This window comes from Takifugu rubripes, chromosome 6 (assembly GCF_901000725.2).
Source record: "Takifugu rubripes chromosome 6, fTakRub1.2, whole genome shotgun sequence".
Taxonomy (NCBI): Eukaryota; Metazoa; Chordata; class Actinopteri; order Tetraodontiformes; family Tetraodontidae; genus Takifugu; species Takifugu rubripes.
The window spans coordinates 10,238,575-10,258,282 of NC_042290.1; the positions used below are offsets into that span (position 1 = coordinate 10,238,575).

Consider the following 19,708-nt stretch of genomic DNA (forward strand, 5'->3'; position numbering starts at 1 on the left):
GATGATGCGTTTGGGTGCACCTTAACTGTATTTACTTCACCAGTGCAGAGCACCGGGGCTAGCTCCCACCTGTAGAGTTAAACATTCACTTTAGCATTGTTAAATCTTTCCAAACAGGAAAATATTTTACGAGCGTAGCATTTAAAACCACATTTAGAAGTCCTGGAAATACATTTATTGCGTACAAATGTTTCTGCGTTGCGCACATGGATATAAAAGGGTTGAGAAAGATGAGCAACAGCCTGTGGGTGTCCGGGCTGGTGGGATCCTGGTTTTGAAGCAAGGTCACAGTGAGGACGGCTCTTCAACCTTTCTGTTCCAGCAGCTTCTGTTGTGTCAACATGACAATCTCCTCCATCACTTCGGGCTTCAAGATGTCCTTGACCTACAGAGACATGGTGTAACATTTAAATGATACGCATTTCACACGAATATACAGTACACGTTTAGAAAAATCAATCATATTGCCTGATATTGTCTGGGAAATTAAATTTGTCTGTTTTCACGGTGAAGTCTGAGCAAAGCATTCTGGGAAAACAAATATAGTTCCAAGTATTAAGTGAAAAATAATGCTGCATAAAAGATCAATAATGTCAAAGAAAACATGATACTGGTTCTTGCTATTAGAAATTAAGAGGTAAATCTCTTGAAGAGACACAGTTTCAGCCATTATAGGAACTTTTCTTCAGGATAACGATTATTATCGTTTCCATACATGCGTTCTCCAGTTTGACCACTAGATGGCACCGTGTCGCAAAGGAAAAAAGTAGTATTTTCTTAACAATTGCTTTCCACTTATTAAGATAAAGTGGTAAATTACAGAGTAAACGCATGTGCCGTAAAACCCTGCAAAGTACTGACTTGTAAAGTAAATGCTAGTTAAATCAAAATGTTGTGCTTCACACCTGGTGTTGAAGTGAGGATTCAAAGCAATACAGGACACTGGTGTCGTACAAAAGGACCTTGTGAGCAGCCAAAGCCATTAAGCAGTTTCTTAGCCGTGAAATCACCTCTCGATCTGACAAATTAACAGGCTGGAAGGACAGAAACCAGATGCAAAAGTAGACAAGCGTTACAATTTTTAAGCGGCACAATATCACTAAACAGGTGTTCCTAACGGCAGATAAATTATATAAAGAATGCATATATTGTAAAAAAGAAACAATGAAGTGCTGCTGAAGCGATTATTTTCTTACTTCAAGGCTGGTGTAAAAGCCCCCAGCCTCTTCCTCCTGTTGTTCCGGTGTGGGATACAACCAAACAAAGCCATTATTCGCAAGGATAATGGATGCACCACATGGAAGGTTGTGAAAATGGGTTTTCTGCCTCTTGATCAGAGAAGGAGAAACCTGCACCAGCACTCCTTGGCCCAGCTATTACAGAACGCATAAGCAAGACGTCACAGCAGGAAAAACAACATCCACTTTATATTAGGCAAAAAAAAATATTTTAGAATGCACTTTATAACCATAATAGCTATTAAATTATTAACTTACTTTGCCATACTTTAAACTACGGGTGTGAAGTGACAGAGCTCCATCAGAGAAGACAGACTGCACTTCTGCCTACATGTAAAAGATAAAAGTTGTAAGTAGATGTCAACTGGAAATGGAAAGATGGGTAACCCAAATAGAGATGAACTGAATTACACTGATGAGATCACCCTCGTGAAGATACTCTCTCATGGTGAGCTCATCTTCTGCTGATCTTCTCCTCTAAAAGAGGAAAAAAATGCACATTTCACACCATAAATAAAACGTGGCCTTGGACATGTTTCCACCTCCTGCAGGATGACAGAACAAGCACCTCACCAGTTCTCCTCCAGGCAGGTTGACAGCAGACAACAGGAGGACAGAGTCCAGCCGAGAGTTGGTCTCAACCTTCCATCGTTTCTGTTGCACCTGCAAACATGTAAAAGAGAACAAAACTATTAATTAGATCATGATTTTAAAGAGTTATCACAAACCAAAGAGCTTCTTACTTCAGTGATTCTTCCAACCACCACATCTCCAACCTCACCATTGAATCTGCAAGTCAATGACACATCAACAACACAGTAAGAACACAACTACTGCAAAAGCAACTGTTCAGGAAAAAGCTTAAACTCAGATACCTGGTCTTTAGAGGTTTGACACAGATTAACTTGTCTACTCTCTCCACCTCTCCAGCCACTGAAGCAGTCAGTTTGTCTTCGTCAACATAGGTGCCATGGCCCCTAGGGATTGGCAATTAATACAGGAATAACTTATGTGGAAAACTGAAAAGACGAACAAGACAACTGATGATCATCGCGCTATCCTTAGAGACAATTAAAGGGATACTTTATAGATCAATTAATAGTAGGGTGAAATACATGTCTTCGGGCTACAACAGGCAGTGAATCGTCATTTACCTCATGAATCCTGTGTCTGATGTGATAATGTCGCCAGGCACCACCAAATCCTTTCTGCCCTTTCCATAAATAGACATAGATCCTTGTTTTTGAATAGTTGGTAATCTCATTTCAGCGGCCATGCTTCTTCTTTCGCTCCTGCGTCTTCTTCTATTGTTCTCTATGCGCGTATCCAGGCCATCGTAAGCGTTTGGCGCCCCCTTCTGACATGTTGTTTCTATTATGTTTAGGTTAATTTAATAAACTAAGGCCCAGAAACATCTACTTATAAAAATGTACTTACAATACTTTGATATTATTTATACACTATTATACTTAAATCATAAAAAATAATTGTTCTTTGTTTAGTTGCCAGTTTATCCATATCATATTGAACAGCCGTCGTCTGCCACCTGCTGGTAAAAATGAGTATTACAACGTCAACAAATTTCATCTCCAACTTTTTCTTCGTACGTTGCCCCTTAATTATCAGAATTACACGGATGGGGAAGGATAAAACCGATATAAAGGATCTTTTTATCCATTTTAATGTCGCTGCCTATGTGGCTTTCTCATTTGCGAGTTTCCGCCTGCGTTTCTTATTTTCAACACTGGGTGTCGCTGTCTGCCCACCGGGGCTCCACTATAACGACTTCGCCGCGGTCAACGGGGAGGTGACGTCAGATGTCAACACCGCGCAAGGGCCACGTCCTGGCCAATCAGCTTCGAGTACAACAGACCCTCGGAAAGATGGCGTCGGCGACGCGGACCGGAGTTACCACCGGAGACTCTACCGCTGCTGAACACCGCTGGTGTAGGCACCGTAGGAATTGACAGGGAGACGGGACGGGAGATAATTGGCCCCCTTGTCATTCGTCGTCCATTGTTTGCCACCTCGGGGCGTACTCGTTGGCCGTGTGGGGTTTGTTTTCGGTTCGTAGTTGCCTCGGACTGCCCATTAGCTCCAAGTTGGAAAGCCGATGCTAGCCCACGGCTAGCGTTGAATCCCCGCTGGCTGCTGGCATTTTCCTGCACGCCACCAATGGAATAATAGCATTCCCACTATACCTCCGGAATACTACGCATCTACGCAAACTTTAACTCGGGCAGTCGCCATGTCTCAGTCGGATTAAAATACTTTATCGGAGTAAGGGGCAACGTCGACCTGGCATTGCGACACTGTTTGCGTGTGGACGCGGAGCGAGTTAGCCGTCATGTATTTTCTAACCGGCTGGCCCCGGAGGCTGCTTTGTCCGCTGAGGAGTGAAGAGGAGCCCTTCCACATCCAGCCCAGCTCCCAGAGGTTCTACTTCGTCGTGTTATCAGAGACGCAACTCAGCATTTGGTACAGCCGGGTAAGCCGAATCACCAGTTGCAGTTCTGCCCTCCCCCCTCCCTTCTCAGCTGTCCGGACACAAACAAAGCGAAAGGTGGAATTGGAGCTCTGCATCACTTTATTAGAGCTTGAATCGTCCCACCCTCATTTATTGTCACATAAAAGCTGCAGCGTTACCATGCAAGCTAGCGGGCTGTAGCTCGTAAACAACAGGGGGAGAATGTCTTATTTCTGACAGACATTCTGCAGGTCTATTGGAGAGACAGGGGGTATTGTTATTATGGGATGAGTGAATGAATACATCCGCATACGTGTGATTGGTACGAGGCCTTTGGACGTTAGTCGTGGAAAATAATGATGCATATTTAACTCGTTTAGTTAAAAGAGTTCCGAGGCAGTTGGCACTTTTCTTGCAGTTTAAATGCAAATAAGTTGCCGACTATTTGAGAGGGTGTCGTGATTGTAATGGTGTTGGCGGGGCTTTCAGAGCAGAGGTCAAAGGTCAAATCATTATCCACCCAGGATTCCCAGTGGTGAAAGCAGATAGTCACTATTTTGTGCTCTGATCTGTCAGACAGCAGCTCAGCATTAATCCACATGTTAAATGGTTTATGCCACATCCTGTATCACTTGTCTATTGGATCCTAATTCTGCATTTGCAGTCGGATATTACAGAAAGAGCAGGAAAAACGGGGACTTTTCTACATGCAGGGGGGTGGTTGCGTAACAAAAGGGACACTCACACCCTGCGCTCTCGTTACAGCCTTAGTATAGAGTTACTTAAAGCATTTGACTGCGTTTGCTACGCGATCATTAAATTTTAAAGCGCGGCAGCCATTTTTTCCCCTTACAGCAGCACCGGTCATGTTCCCAGGAGCAGCGACCTTGTCCGTGCAGCCGGGGCATAAATAAGCTATTGATAACCTAAAGTTGGGAGCATTGTTTCTTATTTACAGTAGCCATCGCAACAATGGATGGGGGTCATGGCCGAGTTCCTGCGACCTCTGCAGGATGTGACCCTGTTCCTTCCCTTCTTTCTTAAGTATTTGCCCTGCCTATATCGCTGAAGCATCCTGGAAGGGGACGTTTCTGCCGGAGCAAAGTTTTCCTCCTGGAGCGCACCTTTATATCTTTTGTTTCCTTATATTCATATACTGCATGATCAAAGACGTTATATTGGCTCTCACTGCAGTGCCACTAGTTATGGTATAAGGTTTTGGGGTGCTTTGAGGTGACTAAATCCATTTCAATCTGCCAGATTGGGATTGAACGCACATATTTCTGCCGCTGGGTCAGTTCTCTTTAATCCCCTCTATTCTCAGCCTCGACTACCCTGACAGTTATTTAATCTGGGCCTCACAGTCGTTTTAGCTCCTAATCCCGGTGTTTTGGTGCCCTTTCACTGCACCCTGCTTTGCTTGTCGAAGAATCGATCGATGGAGTTGGCCAGGTTTTGTTTTCCTGCCTTTTTTTAACAGTTAGCATTTATTTTGGGGGGAAAAATGGTCTTTTTCTCGAACAAGAGCAGCTTGAGTGAGTCGTCCTCATTAAACGGTCCAAACTAGAACATTCCCAGGCATACGGCAGACACCACTTATGGTGTTGTCTCGGCATCGTCTGAGCTTTATGACTCTGATATTTCTAACACAAGCGGCTGTAAATGATCTTTCAGATTGGATTTTACCCAGTGTCACTAATGGGGCTTTGCCAGAGCAGTCAGAACCTTCCTGTCATCAGTATTAGCATTTCACTGCTCTGACCATTGAATTTATCCTTTAAATGAACTGTAGTGGAGCTACTTAGTGATTCAAGGCAGCAGCAAATCCAGGGCAGCCGCCTCAGGCACAGTCGAGTAACAAGGTGATTTTGTTTGCTAATGTTTTTGTGATATGATGAGCTACATACGGTAAGAATGAGCTATTTCAGAGCTGTTAATGATTTACATAATGTTAATGTATCAGTTTTGACTCAAGCAACATCCTCGATCCAGCAGAACCTAACTTCATCCAGCTTTTTAATGTGACCTCTCTGCAGTTTGAAGTGCTCATTTTCTTTCCCATATCTTTTTTCCATCAAATCCACAGCCCAGTGTTTTGATAGTCAGCTATATCGAGTCTGCGAAGGCGGCGGCCCAGTTTGGTTTCTACCAGAAGGCAGAATGGAAACCCGACGACTCCATGATAGCTGTAGCGGTAAGCACACTCCAATCTTCCACCTTCCGTAATTTGATTAGCTTCCAGCTGAAAAGTGTCCTTCCACCGCTCTCATCCACCGCTGACATATTACCAGAATTAGCACGACTCAAATCCGTTAGCTGCTCTGAAATCATCCAAAATGAAAATAAGCCACATTTCTGAACGGTTCCAGCCTCTGTGACGTTAGGCTTTGTGTGGTTACATGTGTTTGTCTTTCCCCCGTCCAACACTTTTTCATCCATAATTATGTTTTCCATTATAATCCCTCCACTCAAACACATCACGCAGCCAACCGACCAACACAAAAGCTATTTATCGGGATACTTTTGTCCCAGTAAACCACAGCGACAGCCCTCTGTGGAGCTGCACTCAACCACAGCAGAATGAGCAGCACCAGCGTTGGAGGTGAACGTGCAGCTGCACTTTCCTCCATGGCAGAGTTTGTCCTAGTTTTTGCTGTTATGCTGAGCACCAGATATGGGGAAGGTGGTCCCGTGGCAATAGCAGCGGGGCTGTAACGCAGCGTTAAAGCCCCCAATGTTGGAATTTTAGGTGCAGTTAAACAGGTCGTAGTAGAGAGGTGCTTTAGGCACATTCTTCTGTAGCTAATGTCCAACTGTTGAATGTTTAAGAACAGACTCCAGGTATTAAAACCCTCAGACGCCCAGACATTGAGCCTTTGCAGACTACAGAGAGGGGAAAAGATGGTGTTAACATGCAAAAACATGTCTGGGCCAGATAAAGTCACTGCACACACTGCACCTTATCTGCTCTTCGCTGTGGACGGGGAGTTTTGGCGTTGCTCTGCAGCCAGCTGTGATTTATTCTGAAACCGCGGCAGGTAAAACCTGCTTTTGTGTGTGATCGTTAAGGGATGAATAAATGTCACTCTCGGTTTCACAGATCGATGCACATTCATCCGAAAGAGACGAGGACTTTCAAGTAAATCTGAAAATGTTCCCTCGCAATGTTTATTCCTGTCTGTTGACCCAGGCTTCTGCAATAAAACTCCCCCCATATAATATGCAAATGATCAGCCCACAAAGCTTAAAAGACACCATTTTAAAAATTCATGTTCATTTCCATGGAGATAAACTGGCTCAGCCCGAGCCAGCGTGCTTTAGGATGTGAACCCACACGATCCTATTGATTCTGTTTCAGCCCAGGTTTTTCCTCCACAGAATCGTGAAACAGCTCTTGAGTTACCCGACTGTCTCTAATCACTCCTGAGACGTCGATCACTCTGCCATTTACAGTCAGCTGCCTGGTTCAGTGTTGTGCAAGCATGGAACTGAAACCGCTTTCAAGCGTAATCGACTGCCAACCACAGCCTGTGTGTGTTTCTGCTGTCCTGCTTTCAGTCACTAGAACCAGAGTTAAACTGAGTTAGACTGAGGCGGGTGTTGAGCTGATTCTTCATATGCCCGTGGGTATGCTCGGTGTCCCTGAAGGCAGCGTGGATGCATGCCACTCGTTATTTTCAGCAGTAACCGTCCCTTTCTGTTAACCGACGCCTGTATTCAGGACTGTGAAGCGGTCGGCACAGAGAGGAAGCAGCTGCTGGGTTAAATGTACCGAATCAGGGCGAGAGTGGAACTAAAACACTCTTTATTATCAGAGAGTCTGTTCAGATTAAATGTATGATGTGAGAACTATTTCAGTTATGTTATCGTTGCTGGTTTGGAAATTTGAAACCAGAAAGAAAACTTGGTTCCGTCTCATTTGAAGACAAGATGTTGTGAATCTGGACAGCTGGGCGCACGTCAACGGCTGCAAAGGTAGCGGCGTGAAGTCAGCAGACGAGTCAATCATCTCCCCGAGGTTGTGTCATCACCGGCGTGCAAAGGACGAAGAGAGCGGTCGGTGCATCAGGGTCCGCTGTGCTTTGCTGTCTGGCTTCTGAGTCCATCGAGCAGCCTCCACGAGCTGCCTGCAGTCGCTCTCTAAATATTCTTTCCTCCCTGCTGCTCATTGAAGACAAAGGCCACGTGCACGAGGGCTGTGAATATGTCTGGAAAAGCGTTGTGTGAGTTTGGGTTCAAGGCCCACCCAGCCAAACACAACAGGGAGCAGGTGGAGGAGGAAAACACGGGCCAGGCTGGTGACCTCCCTCCCTGGACTCCACACACGAGGACGAGGAGTAGGGGAGACTTTTGTTAGAAAAGTGTGCATTCAGGGAGGCAGCATACCTTTGTCCGTACCAAACGACCTTGGAAACCGGCAGAGGAAGCTATTCATTCACATATTTCGTGCATGAAGTATTAATTTATTTTGTTTCCATCCAAGAACAAAGGGGCTACGATGAAGTTTCTGGAGCTTAATACTCTGCAGTAGTTTAATTATAGACTGGACAAACTTGCAGGAGCCATGAACTGCACAATAGTGGCCTGCACTGGCCAGGCAGCAGCCCTCATTTCAACTAGCAACTGTTTCCCAGATGTTTGGCTGCTCACGCCGCCTGCAGACCTCGAGGCTCACGTAATCTCCCTCCCAAACCGTGGCTAAGACTATCTTTAGTCACGTCTCTACATCCCAGCGTTTGGGAGAAATGGTGAAGGCCACTGCAGGGGTGGAATAGACGGATTTTTATATGTGGCGGCGTTCAATAAAGTGTTTTTTCTTTCTTTTTTTAAACAGGAAATACTTTTTTTTCCCAAGGATACTGTTTAACTCCTCTTGTGTGTGTGTGTTTTGGGCTCTGTCCTAGACCAGAATGTTCCCTCTGGTTTTGTGCTCTCACTCAGCCATACTCTGGAAAGATTTTTTTTTTTGTACTCATGTGTAGAAACTACTTATTTATATTATCGTCTTTGGAAAATGCTGCAGAAGGAATACACACACACACACACATACCTTGATTGCAGCTTTAATCGGGTCGATTGACCTGATTATCTCATTGATCTGTCTCCTCATGACTTTATATTTGCGTGTGTGATCTAACCCAGTTTACACAGGATGCGTCTCAGTTGCTGTTTCTTTTCACACATCTGATAAGATGAGCTTCAAACACACTCATGGTCCTGTGAAAAGCTCTTTTCATGCGTCTAGTGTGATGGAACTGCAGATGAAAGGGAGAGACACTACAGGCGTTTAGCATAAATCACCAAATTGTTTCCCGCCCCTCCCCCCTCTGAGGTTTATTACCTTCCTTTTGTAATTTCCATGCTTTGAAATACAGTAAGGCCAGTAATATTCCTATGCCCCGCTGGGGTAGAAGCCTTGTCTGGGAATGTGAACGCGTCGGATCAAGCATTATGACGTGATCCCTCCATCTTAGAAGAAACATTCATGCTAAGATCGTTCACACCATCTGTTCTTCCACTCAGGTTTAAACAGTTTTGCAACACTTTCTCTTCCTCTGCCACCTGCACAGTGAGCCACGACAGCATATATGAAGCACTTTTACGTAATGACAGGTCTCCTCTGTTTTCAGACCGCCAAAGGCTACATCCTTTTGTTTGATGTGCTGGGCAGAGGGGGTGACAAATACCTCTACGAGCCTGTCTATCCGAGGTGAGTGCAGCACACATTCAAACTCATTTGGCAGGGGAGGAAATGAAAATGCTAGCCGGACTTCCTTTACATTATGACATAAGTAGTGTTTTGCTCGTTTTTAGGTCCACAGCATTGCAGTGAAGCCAACATTTGCAGAGCTGTTTGCACCTTTTCCACCTCTTGGTTTTTGTTGTCTGCTGCTGTTTGTGCTTGAATTTGAGTGCCGGGGTTCTCATAACATTGTGAAGCCCTCTGAGCTTCGTTAGCAACTAGCTAACGGTCAAACAGTATTATTACATTAGAAAACAAAGCAACATGTGTTTGTGGTTATAAGATTGATGCAGGCAGTAGCCCCAGAGCGTTTCACTTTAAAACCACAGAGCTCGTCGTATATGAGATGGCTTTTAAAACAGCCCCTGTAGTGGAGCGGATGGAGCTGAGCACCCAGGGGTGACTGTGCTTTCCCAGCTCAATTTTAGGTGTGCACATGTTGCATTCTTAGGCAGAATACCAGCCGAGATCCGGGCAGGTCTGTGCATGCGGAGTGGTGGTTTTTAAGCAACATATACCTGACACTGACCTCTATATTTATATTATGACTTTGCATTCACACAGAGGAAGCACCCGTGTAAAAGTGACCCCGGGGTATAAGGAAGAGCAATGTGCCCCCGCACTGTCATTAGAGATGAAGAAACCTGTGGACCTGGAGGCCCCCATCACCTGGTAGAGTGAAGTTTTTATTGCACTTGTATTATCTCCGTTTTATCTGAGTGTCTTAACTCTCCCTCAGGGGTCATGAAAACACAAGAGTAACAGCACAATCACGTTGCCTGTATTCACCCCTCTGTCTCTACGTGTAGTGTACACTGACCTTTGATAATATTTACATTACACAGAAGGATGTTGAAAGAATTTCACCATCTACTGAGCTTTAGACTCGCTGACCTCAGTGAAAACTCTGTGAAACTGCGAGATCACGAGAGGCTTCTTAACACGCGTGTGTCAAAGTTGAGGAAGTCGCGAACCTGCCGCCATCCGATGATCCGCGGAGATGACGATTAGCGGCGGATCGTGCCCTTTAATTTTCTTAACGTTAATGCTGCGGTGGTGTCTGTTTCTCTTCAGTCACTGCATTAATGGATTGATGCATTTCTCTGTAAAACACCTCGCCACCTCACTTTGACTCATGTCTGTGGAGACAGTGGGCGCCCACAGCTTTATGACTGATCCTGTGTAGGCCCTGTTAAGCTTAATACGCCTCGTGTTGACAGACTATCTTGTCTTTTTGTTCCTCAAAAGCTTGTTTTGGTTTTTGGTTTCCGTGATCTCTTGTAATCATGCAGTAATTGCTAATCACTTCCTGTATGCCTCTCTTCTCCTCTAAGAAGCACGTCCCACCGTCCCCGCGCGTGCCATCTTTGATTGCTGAGCGTTACAAGCTGTCACTCTGCTTTTGTTTGTCTGTAGCGCCTCGTCCATCCATCACATCTCCTGATCTGCAGTGACAGAGATGACAGGGTAGTCGCCTGACCGACAGCGCGTTCGTTGGCATTTGATCATTTGTGCGTGTCTCCTGCTGATAAGCGACAGGAGCCGCTGCCTCCTACACACACAATGTCCTCTCGCGCTTGGTATTGTTTCATTTCTGTCCGATTTGGATGGTTTTTCAGTTATGACAGGATCCAGTGTTAGACAGAAGACAATGAAGTGCTTTTCACACAGACAAGCACACCCTTGTATGGGGGAGACACTTTAGATTTAGCCTATGTGGGCGAATCACAGCGGTCCAGTGGGAGTTTTGAGTGTCCCTCATACTGCACAGCTCACTATTCCAACCATTCAATCTCATCCCCCCCCTCCCTTCAAGTCTGCAGACCCTCCATGAGGACTTACTGGTGTGCACCACAGACGGTTACCTCCATGTGCTGCATTGGGATGGGATAGGCACCAACGGACGGAAGGCCATCTGCCTCACTACAATCCCCTTCTCATTGGACCTCCAGTCTGCGCGAGGTCAGGAAAGACTTGACTGAGTTTACATTGACTCTGAGTCATCTAATAAAATAAATGAGACACATCCTTGTGTGTGTGTGCCACACAGGTGGACCATCCTTGGAGTTGGAGGGCGCGTACATCTGCTGTATGGAGTACTGCGTGACTCTGGACGGCTTTGCTGTCATTCTGAGTGACGGACGCCTGGGCTTCATCACACCGCTCAGCAACACCATCACAGCCGATGTAAGAACACGCACACATTTCATCGATCCGGCGGCGTTTAATAGGGCAAAAGTTAGATAAATGGCTGTTTTTAAGGGGAGCTACAAGTGCCATTCTCTACTGACCTGCACCTAATTTCATGACCACATTCATTAAGTAATGACAGCTTCTTGTGTGGGTGCAGCAGCTGCAGGGCGTTTGGGCGGCAGATGTGACCGACGGTACCTGCGTGGCTGTCAACAACAAATACAGGCTGATGGCCTTTGGCTGCGCCAGGTGAGCTTATTCCACTGTGATGCGAAGGAAACCTGGGCATGTGCTGGCAGCGTTTGTTGTGTGGCCAGTGTGAGAACCTGTGGGTTTTTGTTTGCTAACACCTGCCTAGTGTGTGCTCGTGTAATCCGGCAGGTTGGCAGGAATTTCGCTTCCTCTCCTTCCATTTCTACTTCTTTATATTTTTCTGTTTTTTCTTCACAAATGCGATTTTGCACATTCTTTAATTCCTTTTTGTGTTGACAGCAGAGGGATGGAAAAGAAAAGATTTCCGCTTGTTTTATTCAGCCCCACAGACACACACACACACACACACACACATGACCTTGGTGGTGGTGAGGAGCTGTACCTGCATTTATCCACCCGCACCGACGTGTAGATACTGAAGTTGCTGACAGCACGAAAGTGTAGAGGTTTCATTTTGATGAGCAGATGAATTGCGTTTCAGCAGGATGCTGAGCTGACTTAAGAAGTGTTTATGATTATTGTTGTTCCCAACCTTTCCGATGTTAATAAATGTTTTTTATTGCAGTGGCTCAGTTCTGGTGTACATGATAGACACCACAACAGGATCCATGCAGCTTTCTCACAAACTGGAACTCACCCCAAAACACTACCCAGGTATCACCCTTAATGCTCTTAATAGCACTGTTTTACCCCTGAATACCCTTTTCCCCTGAATCCGTGACGCCCCCTAGTGGCAGAATGGCCATTTTCTAACCTCTATTGGACCATATTGTGCTAAATAGATTAATTTTTCTGTATTAGACAGCGTCACAAATCAATAATCCAATTAAAGGGCCAAGATCATTTCACCATTTATGAAGTTTATAATAATCTCTTCCTTTGCGTTGTTACAGATATCTATAACAAGACTGGCCCTGTGAAGCTGATCCGCTGGTCACCTGACTACAGCGTTGCCATGGTTACATGGGAGTGCGGCGGGCTGTCGCTATGGAGTGTTTTTGGAGCTCACCTCATCTGCACTCTGGGAGAGGACTTTGCGTAGGTGGACATGAAAAAATCACACGATGAGCTGGTTCACGCTTCATTTTTTTAGGGTTTTTCTTAGATTTTTCTCTTTGTATCCTCAGGTATCGTTCTGATGGTACCAAGAAGGAACCTATTAAAATCAGCTCTATGGTAATAGATGGTTTAAAATAAAGAAATGCATGTAAATCACATCGTCTGTATTTTCATTGAAAGTATATTCTTTCCAGAGCTGGGGTGCAGAAGGTTACCATCTCTGGGTTCTCCCGAACAAACAGGAGAGGAGAAGACAGGAAGAGCAGCAAGAGGAAGACACGATCTCTTCTCAGTCCTTCCTGCAATCCGGAATACTGCAGTTCCACTTCATCAAGAGTGCCCTGACAGTTAACCCCTGCACAGTGAGAGGATATAATAGCAGTTTTGTGTCTGCATCCACCCATGACACACATCAACCCAAGTGATCACGTCCGTTTGTTCTCCTCTCGCCACTCTTCAGAGTAACCAGGAACAGGTGCTGCTACATGGCGAAGACCGCCTCTACCTGACCTGCGGCGACGCCACGCCGGTCAGCGGCGCATCAGACACTCACTCGTACACACACGTTCATCCACATGACGGCAGCCCGCTGCGCCACCCCCCCAGCACCGACTCCTCTCTCTCTCAGGGACTCAGCACTTTACTGGGACACAAACATTGGCATGTGGTCCAGGTAAGGATGCATTTCTGCCTGCATGACATCACGGCCCGACGGTCAGATACTTCATATTCCTAATTATATTTTTGTACCTTCCAGATTCACAGCACATACCTAGAGAGCAACTGGCCAATACGGGTAAGCACAGAAAACAAGAAAGGAGTTGCTAAGTGTTACCGCCTGGTCCAATTGACACAATGTCATGAAAGTTTGGGGTGAAATTACCCTCATATACATTTGACATAGAAGCACAGAGTAACCTGAATTTATAAGCGAGATTCTTTATTCTTGGATATTTTCTGGTCCATTTACATTGATTTTATGTGTATATGTGTGTGTTTGTGTGCAGTTTGCAGCCATTGACGCAGCGGGCCAGTGCATGGCTGTGGCAGGGAGGCGGGGACTTGCACACTACTCCTTGTTCACAAGGAAATGGAAGCTGTTTGGGAACATCACTCAGGTAAATGACTTTGTAGGGCAGCATCTGCCAGGATAAATGCCCCCACTGCAGCCGCGAGTGAACGTTTACATTTATTTACAGGAGCAGAACATGACGGTGACGGGAGGTCTTGCTTGGTGGAAGGACTTTGTCATGGTGGCGTGTTACAATTTTATAGATCAGCAAGAACAGGTGAGAATAAAGGAGATCAAAGCACCTCTTCTCTTCTGTTGCCCTGTTCAAATGATCTGATTGCATACGCAATATTGTTCGTAATTCACCTTAAGTTAATTAAAATGCTGAATATCGCCAAATTTCAGAAGTTTGTATGTTGGATTGAATGTTTCTCCATGTTCTTTTGTTCGTATTTCATGCTGTTTCTTTGTCGTCACCAGTTGAGACTGTACCATCGCTCCACCAACCTGGACAATGCCTTTGCCTCAGTCACCAAGTTGCACTCAGACACTCTCCTGCTCAACGTCTTCAGGGACATGGTGATCCTGTTCAGGGCGGACTGCTCCATTTGTCTCTACAGCATCGAGATGAGGAATGAGGGGTAAACGCTTCCCCTGCCCTTTGTCCGTGACAGATCACGCCTTCGTATTACTACAACTGTTTTCTTTTTTATGTTTCCAGTCCGAACCCAACTGCCAGTGTGGAGTTGGTGCAGGAGGTGTCCATGTCTCGCTACATCCCTCACCCAGGACTCGTGGTCTCCGTCACTCTGACCTCTGTGCGCACAGAAACTGGTATCACATTGAAAGCGCCACAGCAGGTACGGGAACAGAACCCCCGCGCTCGCACGCTCGCGTCACCGTATCCTCGTTCAGATGGTTCAATCTACGTCCCATGTGTCCGTCTCAGGCCTGCGTGGCAGAAAGCATCATGTTGAATCTGGCTGGCCAGTTGATCATGCTGCAGAGAGACCGTTCCGGTCCACAGGTACGAGACAAGGAGACACCTGCCAACAACAAGAAGGTGGTGAGACGCTGTTGTTCATTTTCCAATGTTTAACACAGTCGTTCAACTACACCGAGGCAAAGTTTCTTTAATATTCCTGTTTTCTTTCTCCTTCAGCTTCCCTTTTGTCCTCCAGTCGTGTTGGCACAGTGTGTGGAGAACGTGTGGACCACCTGTCGCACCAACCGGAAGAAGCGCCACCTCATGGAGGCCTTGTGGTTGTCCTGCGGTGAAGCAGGGATGAAGGTGTGGCTGCCGCTGTTCCCACGGGACCATCGCAAGCCCCACTCCTTCCTCTCCAGACGCATAATGCTGCCCTTCCACATCAACATCTACCCCCTGGCTGTGCTGTTTGAGGACGCCCTGGTGCTGGGGGCCACCAACGAGACTGTGCTTTACGATGGTCTGCAGGGCTCTTCTGAGCCACTTGAGGCACTGTTCCCCTTCTGCACCGTAGAGAGGACCTCCCAGATCTACCTCCACCACATCCTAAGGCAGCTGCTGGTTCGAAACCTGGGTGAACAGGTACACAGTGGAACGACAGAAGTCTTGAGATCCTTAATCCTGGTGTCATGTGAATTCTTTCCCCCCCTCCTCCTCCTCCTCACAGGCTTTGATGCTGGCTCAGTCATGTGCCTCCCTTCCCTACTTCCCCCACGTCATGGAGCTGATGGTGCACGTCGTACTCGAGGAAGAGGCCACTTCGAGGGAGCCCATCCCGGACCCTCTGCTGCCCACCGTGGCCAAATTCATCACCGAATTCCCCCTGTTTCTGCAGACCATTGTTCACTGTGCCAGAAAGACTGAATATGCCTTGTGGAACTATCTGTTTGCTGCTGTGGGAAACCCCAAAGATCTTTTTGAGGAATGTCTGATGGCTCAGGACCTGGACACAGCAGCCTCCTATCTGATCATTCTCCAGGTGGTGGCTAGAAAAGAAAACTAAAATCTACTTTCCTTTATATATTACTAATAACATAATAACTTTTTTGGGGGGCTCCTCTGGCAGAACATGGAGGTTCCAGCTGTGAGCAGACAGCACGCCACCCTGCTTTTCAACACAGCACTCGAGGAGGGGAAGTGGGACCTCTGCCGCCATATGATCCGATTCCTTAAAGCCATCGGTTCCGGGGAGGCGGACACTCCACCCCCCACGCCCACCACTCAGGTGAGGAATTTAAATTTCAAAACACGTGCAACGATATTGCGCTTTCTACCAACGACGTTTTTTTTTAGGAACCCAGCTCAACCGGAGGTTTTGAGTTCTTCAGAAATCGCAGCATCAGCTTGTCACAGTCTGCAGACTCCATCAGCACGGCCAAGTTCAACATCCAGAAGACCTTCAGTATGCCTTCTGGACCCTCTGCTAAAGGGTACAAAGACACAGCATCAAGGATGTGCAGAGATTTACCGATGCCGTCACTGTAACACCTCAATGTCTGCATCTCTCTTGAATTCTGGCCCCACAGTCGGGATGGGGAGTGCGCAGAGAACATGTACATCGACATGATGCTGTGGCGCCACGCTCGTCACCTCCTGGAGCAGGTGCGGCTCCGCGACCTGGGATGCTTCTCTGCGCAGCTGGGGTTCGAACTCATAGGCTGGTTGTGCCGCGAGCGAAACCGCGTGGCCCACGTCGACGATTTCGTGTTCGCGTTGAAGAGGCTTCATAAGGATTTCCTCTGGCCTTTCCCCGTCATCCCCGTGGGGAGCCTCAGCTCGCCTCTGAAGAACGGCCGCTGTCGCTCAGGTAGGCGCTAAAAAGGCGTGTGTGCGTCAATTTGAAGCAACTAGATCTGGTCCTGACCCACAATTTTGTGCCTGTTCAAGTCCTGAGCGCACGACTCTTGAAGTCTCAGTCAGCCGACAGCCTGATCAACAGCGACATGGACACGGCGCCCCCTCAGGCCGCAGCCACCAACCACACCTGGCTGGATGGGATCGGCGAGGGCGCCAAAGACATGGACACGGCGTCATCCGCACACTCCCACCAGCACTCGCCGCAGACGCACGACGCTTTCCTGTCTCTGCTCACCAATAAAGGTGACCGTGCCGGACCAGCCATCCCATCAGGGTCTCCGCCTCTTCCTCCTTTCACGTCTTTATCTCGTCCCCGTAGTGGAGGAGTACAGCGTGGGCTCCGCCACCGACCTGACGGAGACCAGCTCGGTGGTGGACGGCGACTGGACCATGGTTGACGAGAACTCTTCCACGCTGAGCCTGAGCCAGGCCGAGCTGGAGCACATTTCCATGGAGCTGGCCAACAAAGGCCCGCACAAGTCGCAGGTGCAGCTCAGGTGAGACGCCGCCATCGCCGAGCGGTCCTCCTCCTTTCAGCTGGGCCTGAAAGCAGCTGTTTTCTCCCCTTCAGGTATCTCCTCCACGTGTTCACCGAGGCGGGCTGTCTGGAGTGGTGTGTCGTGATCGGTCTGATCCTGCGGGACGCCAGTGTGATAAAGCAGGTGATCGGCTTCTTGGGCAGCCCCGAGGTTCCTCCAGAGACTGTGCAGAGCGTTCGAAGTGGCTTATTGGCCGTGGACACCTGGGCCTCCACTGATTGGTGGGTAATCCAGTCCGGTCGATCCACCGACTGTATCCCGCGTTGTCATGCTGACCTATTTGTGTCTTCATCTCTTTCAGCCTGGGATATAAACCCTTTCTCAACTTGATCCAGTCCCAGATCCAGCAGCTGATGGACTCCGCGGCCGTCGACCAGCTCCAGCCCGAAGCCTTCCAGCCCTCCAGTCAGAGTTCCAAGCACAGTGGCTCAGACGGGCTGGGAGGCGCCGCAGCGCCACGGACGGAGGACAGCAGAGGGGTCGCAGCCCCGCTGGGTTTAGCCTTGCCTTCCCTCGAGCCTGCGGGAGGTTTTCCCCGTCCCCCGTCCGACGACTGTCCTCCCGAGGAGACGCAGGATCAAGGAGAGGACGAGGGGGCTTACGACTGCACCCTGTCGTGAAGCCCGGACCACAACCTGTGAACGTGGAGCCGAGCAGGAGGAGCAGGGTTGAATAGACTGCGCGTGCCTACACAAAAGGTACTTCTGCAGGGTTTTTTTTAAAAACTTCTGTCAGTATTATTTACTCCAGATTTGCGCGTTGAGTAGAACCCTGTGGACGCAGAGCTGGACGTCACAGCGCAGCCACATATGCTTCATCCTGGTGGGCCCCTTTTTCCTTCACCCAACCACCCATCAACCTCTTCATTTGACCATTAGCTTCTGGTGTTCGGAGGCTGTAGACCAGCACATGGAAGCACCGGTCTTTAGTTTTATTCCCAGACTGTGCGTGTGTGTGTGTGTGTGAGCTCAAATCAACTTGCAGCCGGAGAATTCCTCTCGTGCTCTGTCCGAGCGAAAGGCTCCAGCGTTATTTCAACGGCAACAGTTCAAGACTCTGCTCCAAACCAGCTGTCCGCGATTACGCCACGAGGCAGAAATGCAGAAGCAAAACTCCGGTCACGAAGCATTTCCCAGAGGTCTGTCTGGCCTGACAACTGCATTGTCAAGAAGTGTTTCATACCTTCATACCTCATGTGGTTTTAAAACTATTTTGTGATAACATTTTAATAATAACAGATGACTATTTTTCTATCAAACACGCCGCGTCCTCGCTTGAGTCCATCTGTAGAATAACAAAACGTTGCTCATTGTGTGAGTGGGAGGGGCGTGGCCGACGTTTCTAAGACAGAATCAGGGTTCATGAGGGTTCTGATCGGTACCTCTGTCGATGTATTTTCATCTAAAAAGTCCAAAAGTGTCAGAGAGATCGGAGGGAAGGTTTAAGGCTCCAGTCCTGCAAAGTGCTTTGTGAAGAGCCAAGTTTGTGCTTTTTCCAGCTCTTAATCACACATTTAGATTCAAGGTTCCGTTCAGTTAAACAGTGCGTCGGTATCATTTGAATATGGAAACCCGCCCCCCCCCCTTCCAATGCAACACTCCTCACACACATCCTGACATTAGACTTCGTGTGCTCCTGTATTTCTGAGTGGAGAGTATTGTGTTGTCACGGCAACTTGCTTCACACCATATTTGTCTTAATTGTAGGAGTCGTCAACCTTGCTGTTATTTATTGGCATTATAACTGAGTTGTAATTATCATTTTTATTACTGACTGCATCCCCCCCCCCCCCTTTAATCAAAACTATGTATTGGCCATAAGCACTAAACGGTTCATCAGTATTATTATGTGCAATGTATTGAAATGTTACTCAGCTTTACTTTTTTTTGCTTTTAGTTAGACCAAATCTTATTTTATGGTAATTCTTCTCATTGTGTCACATCTGAGCTTTTTTCCCCCTCTTTTGATGGACGAATTTGATTTTTAAAGAACGCTAAATCTTGTTGAAATGGCTCCACGGCGCCGCGTCCCCGTGGACCTCCGCGAGGTCGCGGCGCCGCAGCTCTTTAAGCTTTATCTCACGTGAAAACAGCACCACCATGAACCAAAGAACGAACATCCAGAGGCCTTCTGTTTTCATCTCACGCCCGTCTGTCAGAGTTCACTCTCAAACAAGAAACTTTCCAAAGGAAATGAATCCTTTTTTTTCTGGGTTTCCTCTCAGTCGCTCCGCCCGTTTCTCCTTTTCCCAACAGTGATTTCTGAGGCTGGAACAGCAAACATCTTCAATGCAGTGTAAAGAAACTCCTGTACATTTACCTTTTCTACTCATGGCTGGTTTTCTACTTTTCTCCCTTGTACATAAAGATCAATAAATTATTTTTAAAAACGCCTCGTTT

At 47.3% G+C, this 19,708-nt stretch overlaps 2 protein-coding genes across 4 annotated transcripts; one reads left to right on the forward strand and one right to left on the reverse strand.

Moving 5' to 3' along the window:
* Positions 1–152: 152 nt before the first annotated feature.
* On the reverse strand, positions 153–2,760 carry exosc2 (exosome component 2). 2 transcript variants are annotated; one of them, XM_003965505.3, is made up of 9 exons: positions 2,393–2,739; positions 2,114–2,215; positions 1,982–2,027; positions 1,812–1,901; positions 1,650–1,715; positions 1,497–1,565; positions 1,197–1,373; positions 906–1,034; positions 153–385 (listed from the first exon to the last, which is right to left on the reverse strand). In XM_003965505.3, exons 1-9 carry the CDS (start codon positions 2,512–2,514, stop codon positions 305–307), a joined length of 882 nt encoding a protein of 293 aa, XP_003965554.1. In that variant the 5' UTR covers positions 2,515–2,739; the 3' UTR covers positions 153–304. The 2 variants fall into 2 exon arrangements, with proteins under 2 accessions (XP_003965554.1, XP_029692976.1); XM_029837116.1 differs by lacking the exon at positions 2,114–2,215 and having other exon boundaries at positions 2,393–2,760.
* Positions 2,761–3,090: 330 nt separating this feature from the next.
* Positions 3,091–19,698, forward strand: ric1 (RIC1 homolog, RAB6A GEF complex partner 1). Of its 2 annotated transcripts, none has more exons than XM_011604923.2 (27): positions 3,091–3,726; positions 5,792–5,899; positions 9,336–9,415; positions 10,013–10,120; positions 11,265–11,410; positions 11,499–11,635; positions 11,799–11,890; positions 12,420–12,508; positions 12,748–12,892; positions 12,982–13,030; positions 13,108–13,275; positions 13,374–13,586; positions 13,671–13,709; positions 13,921–14,031; positions 14,113–14,202; positions 14,406–14,566; positions 14,647–14,785; positions 14,875–14,991; positions 15,088–15,495; positions 15,581–15,892; positions 15,980–16,138; positions 16,207–16,343; positions 16,440–16,720; positions 16,801–17,013; positions 17,090–17,267; positions 17,342–17,530; positions 17,611–19,698. In XM_011604923.2, exons 1-27 carry the CDS (start codon positions 3,586–3,588, stop codon positions 17,927–17,929), a joined length of 4,329 nt encoding a protein of 1,442 aa, XP_011603225.2. In that variant the 5' UTR covers positions 3,091–3,585; the 3' UTR covers positions 17,930–19,698. The 2 variants fall into 2 exon arrangements, with proteins under 2 accessions (XP_011603225.2, XP_011603226.2); XM_011604924.2 differs by having other exon boundaries at positions 14,875–14,988.
* The last annotated feature ends 10 nt before the right edge of the window (positions 19,699–19,708 follow it).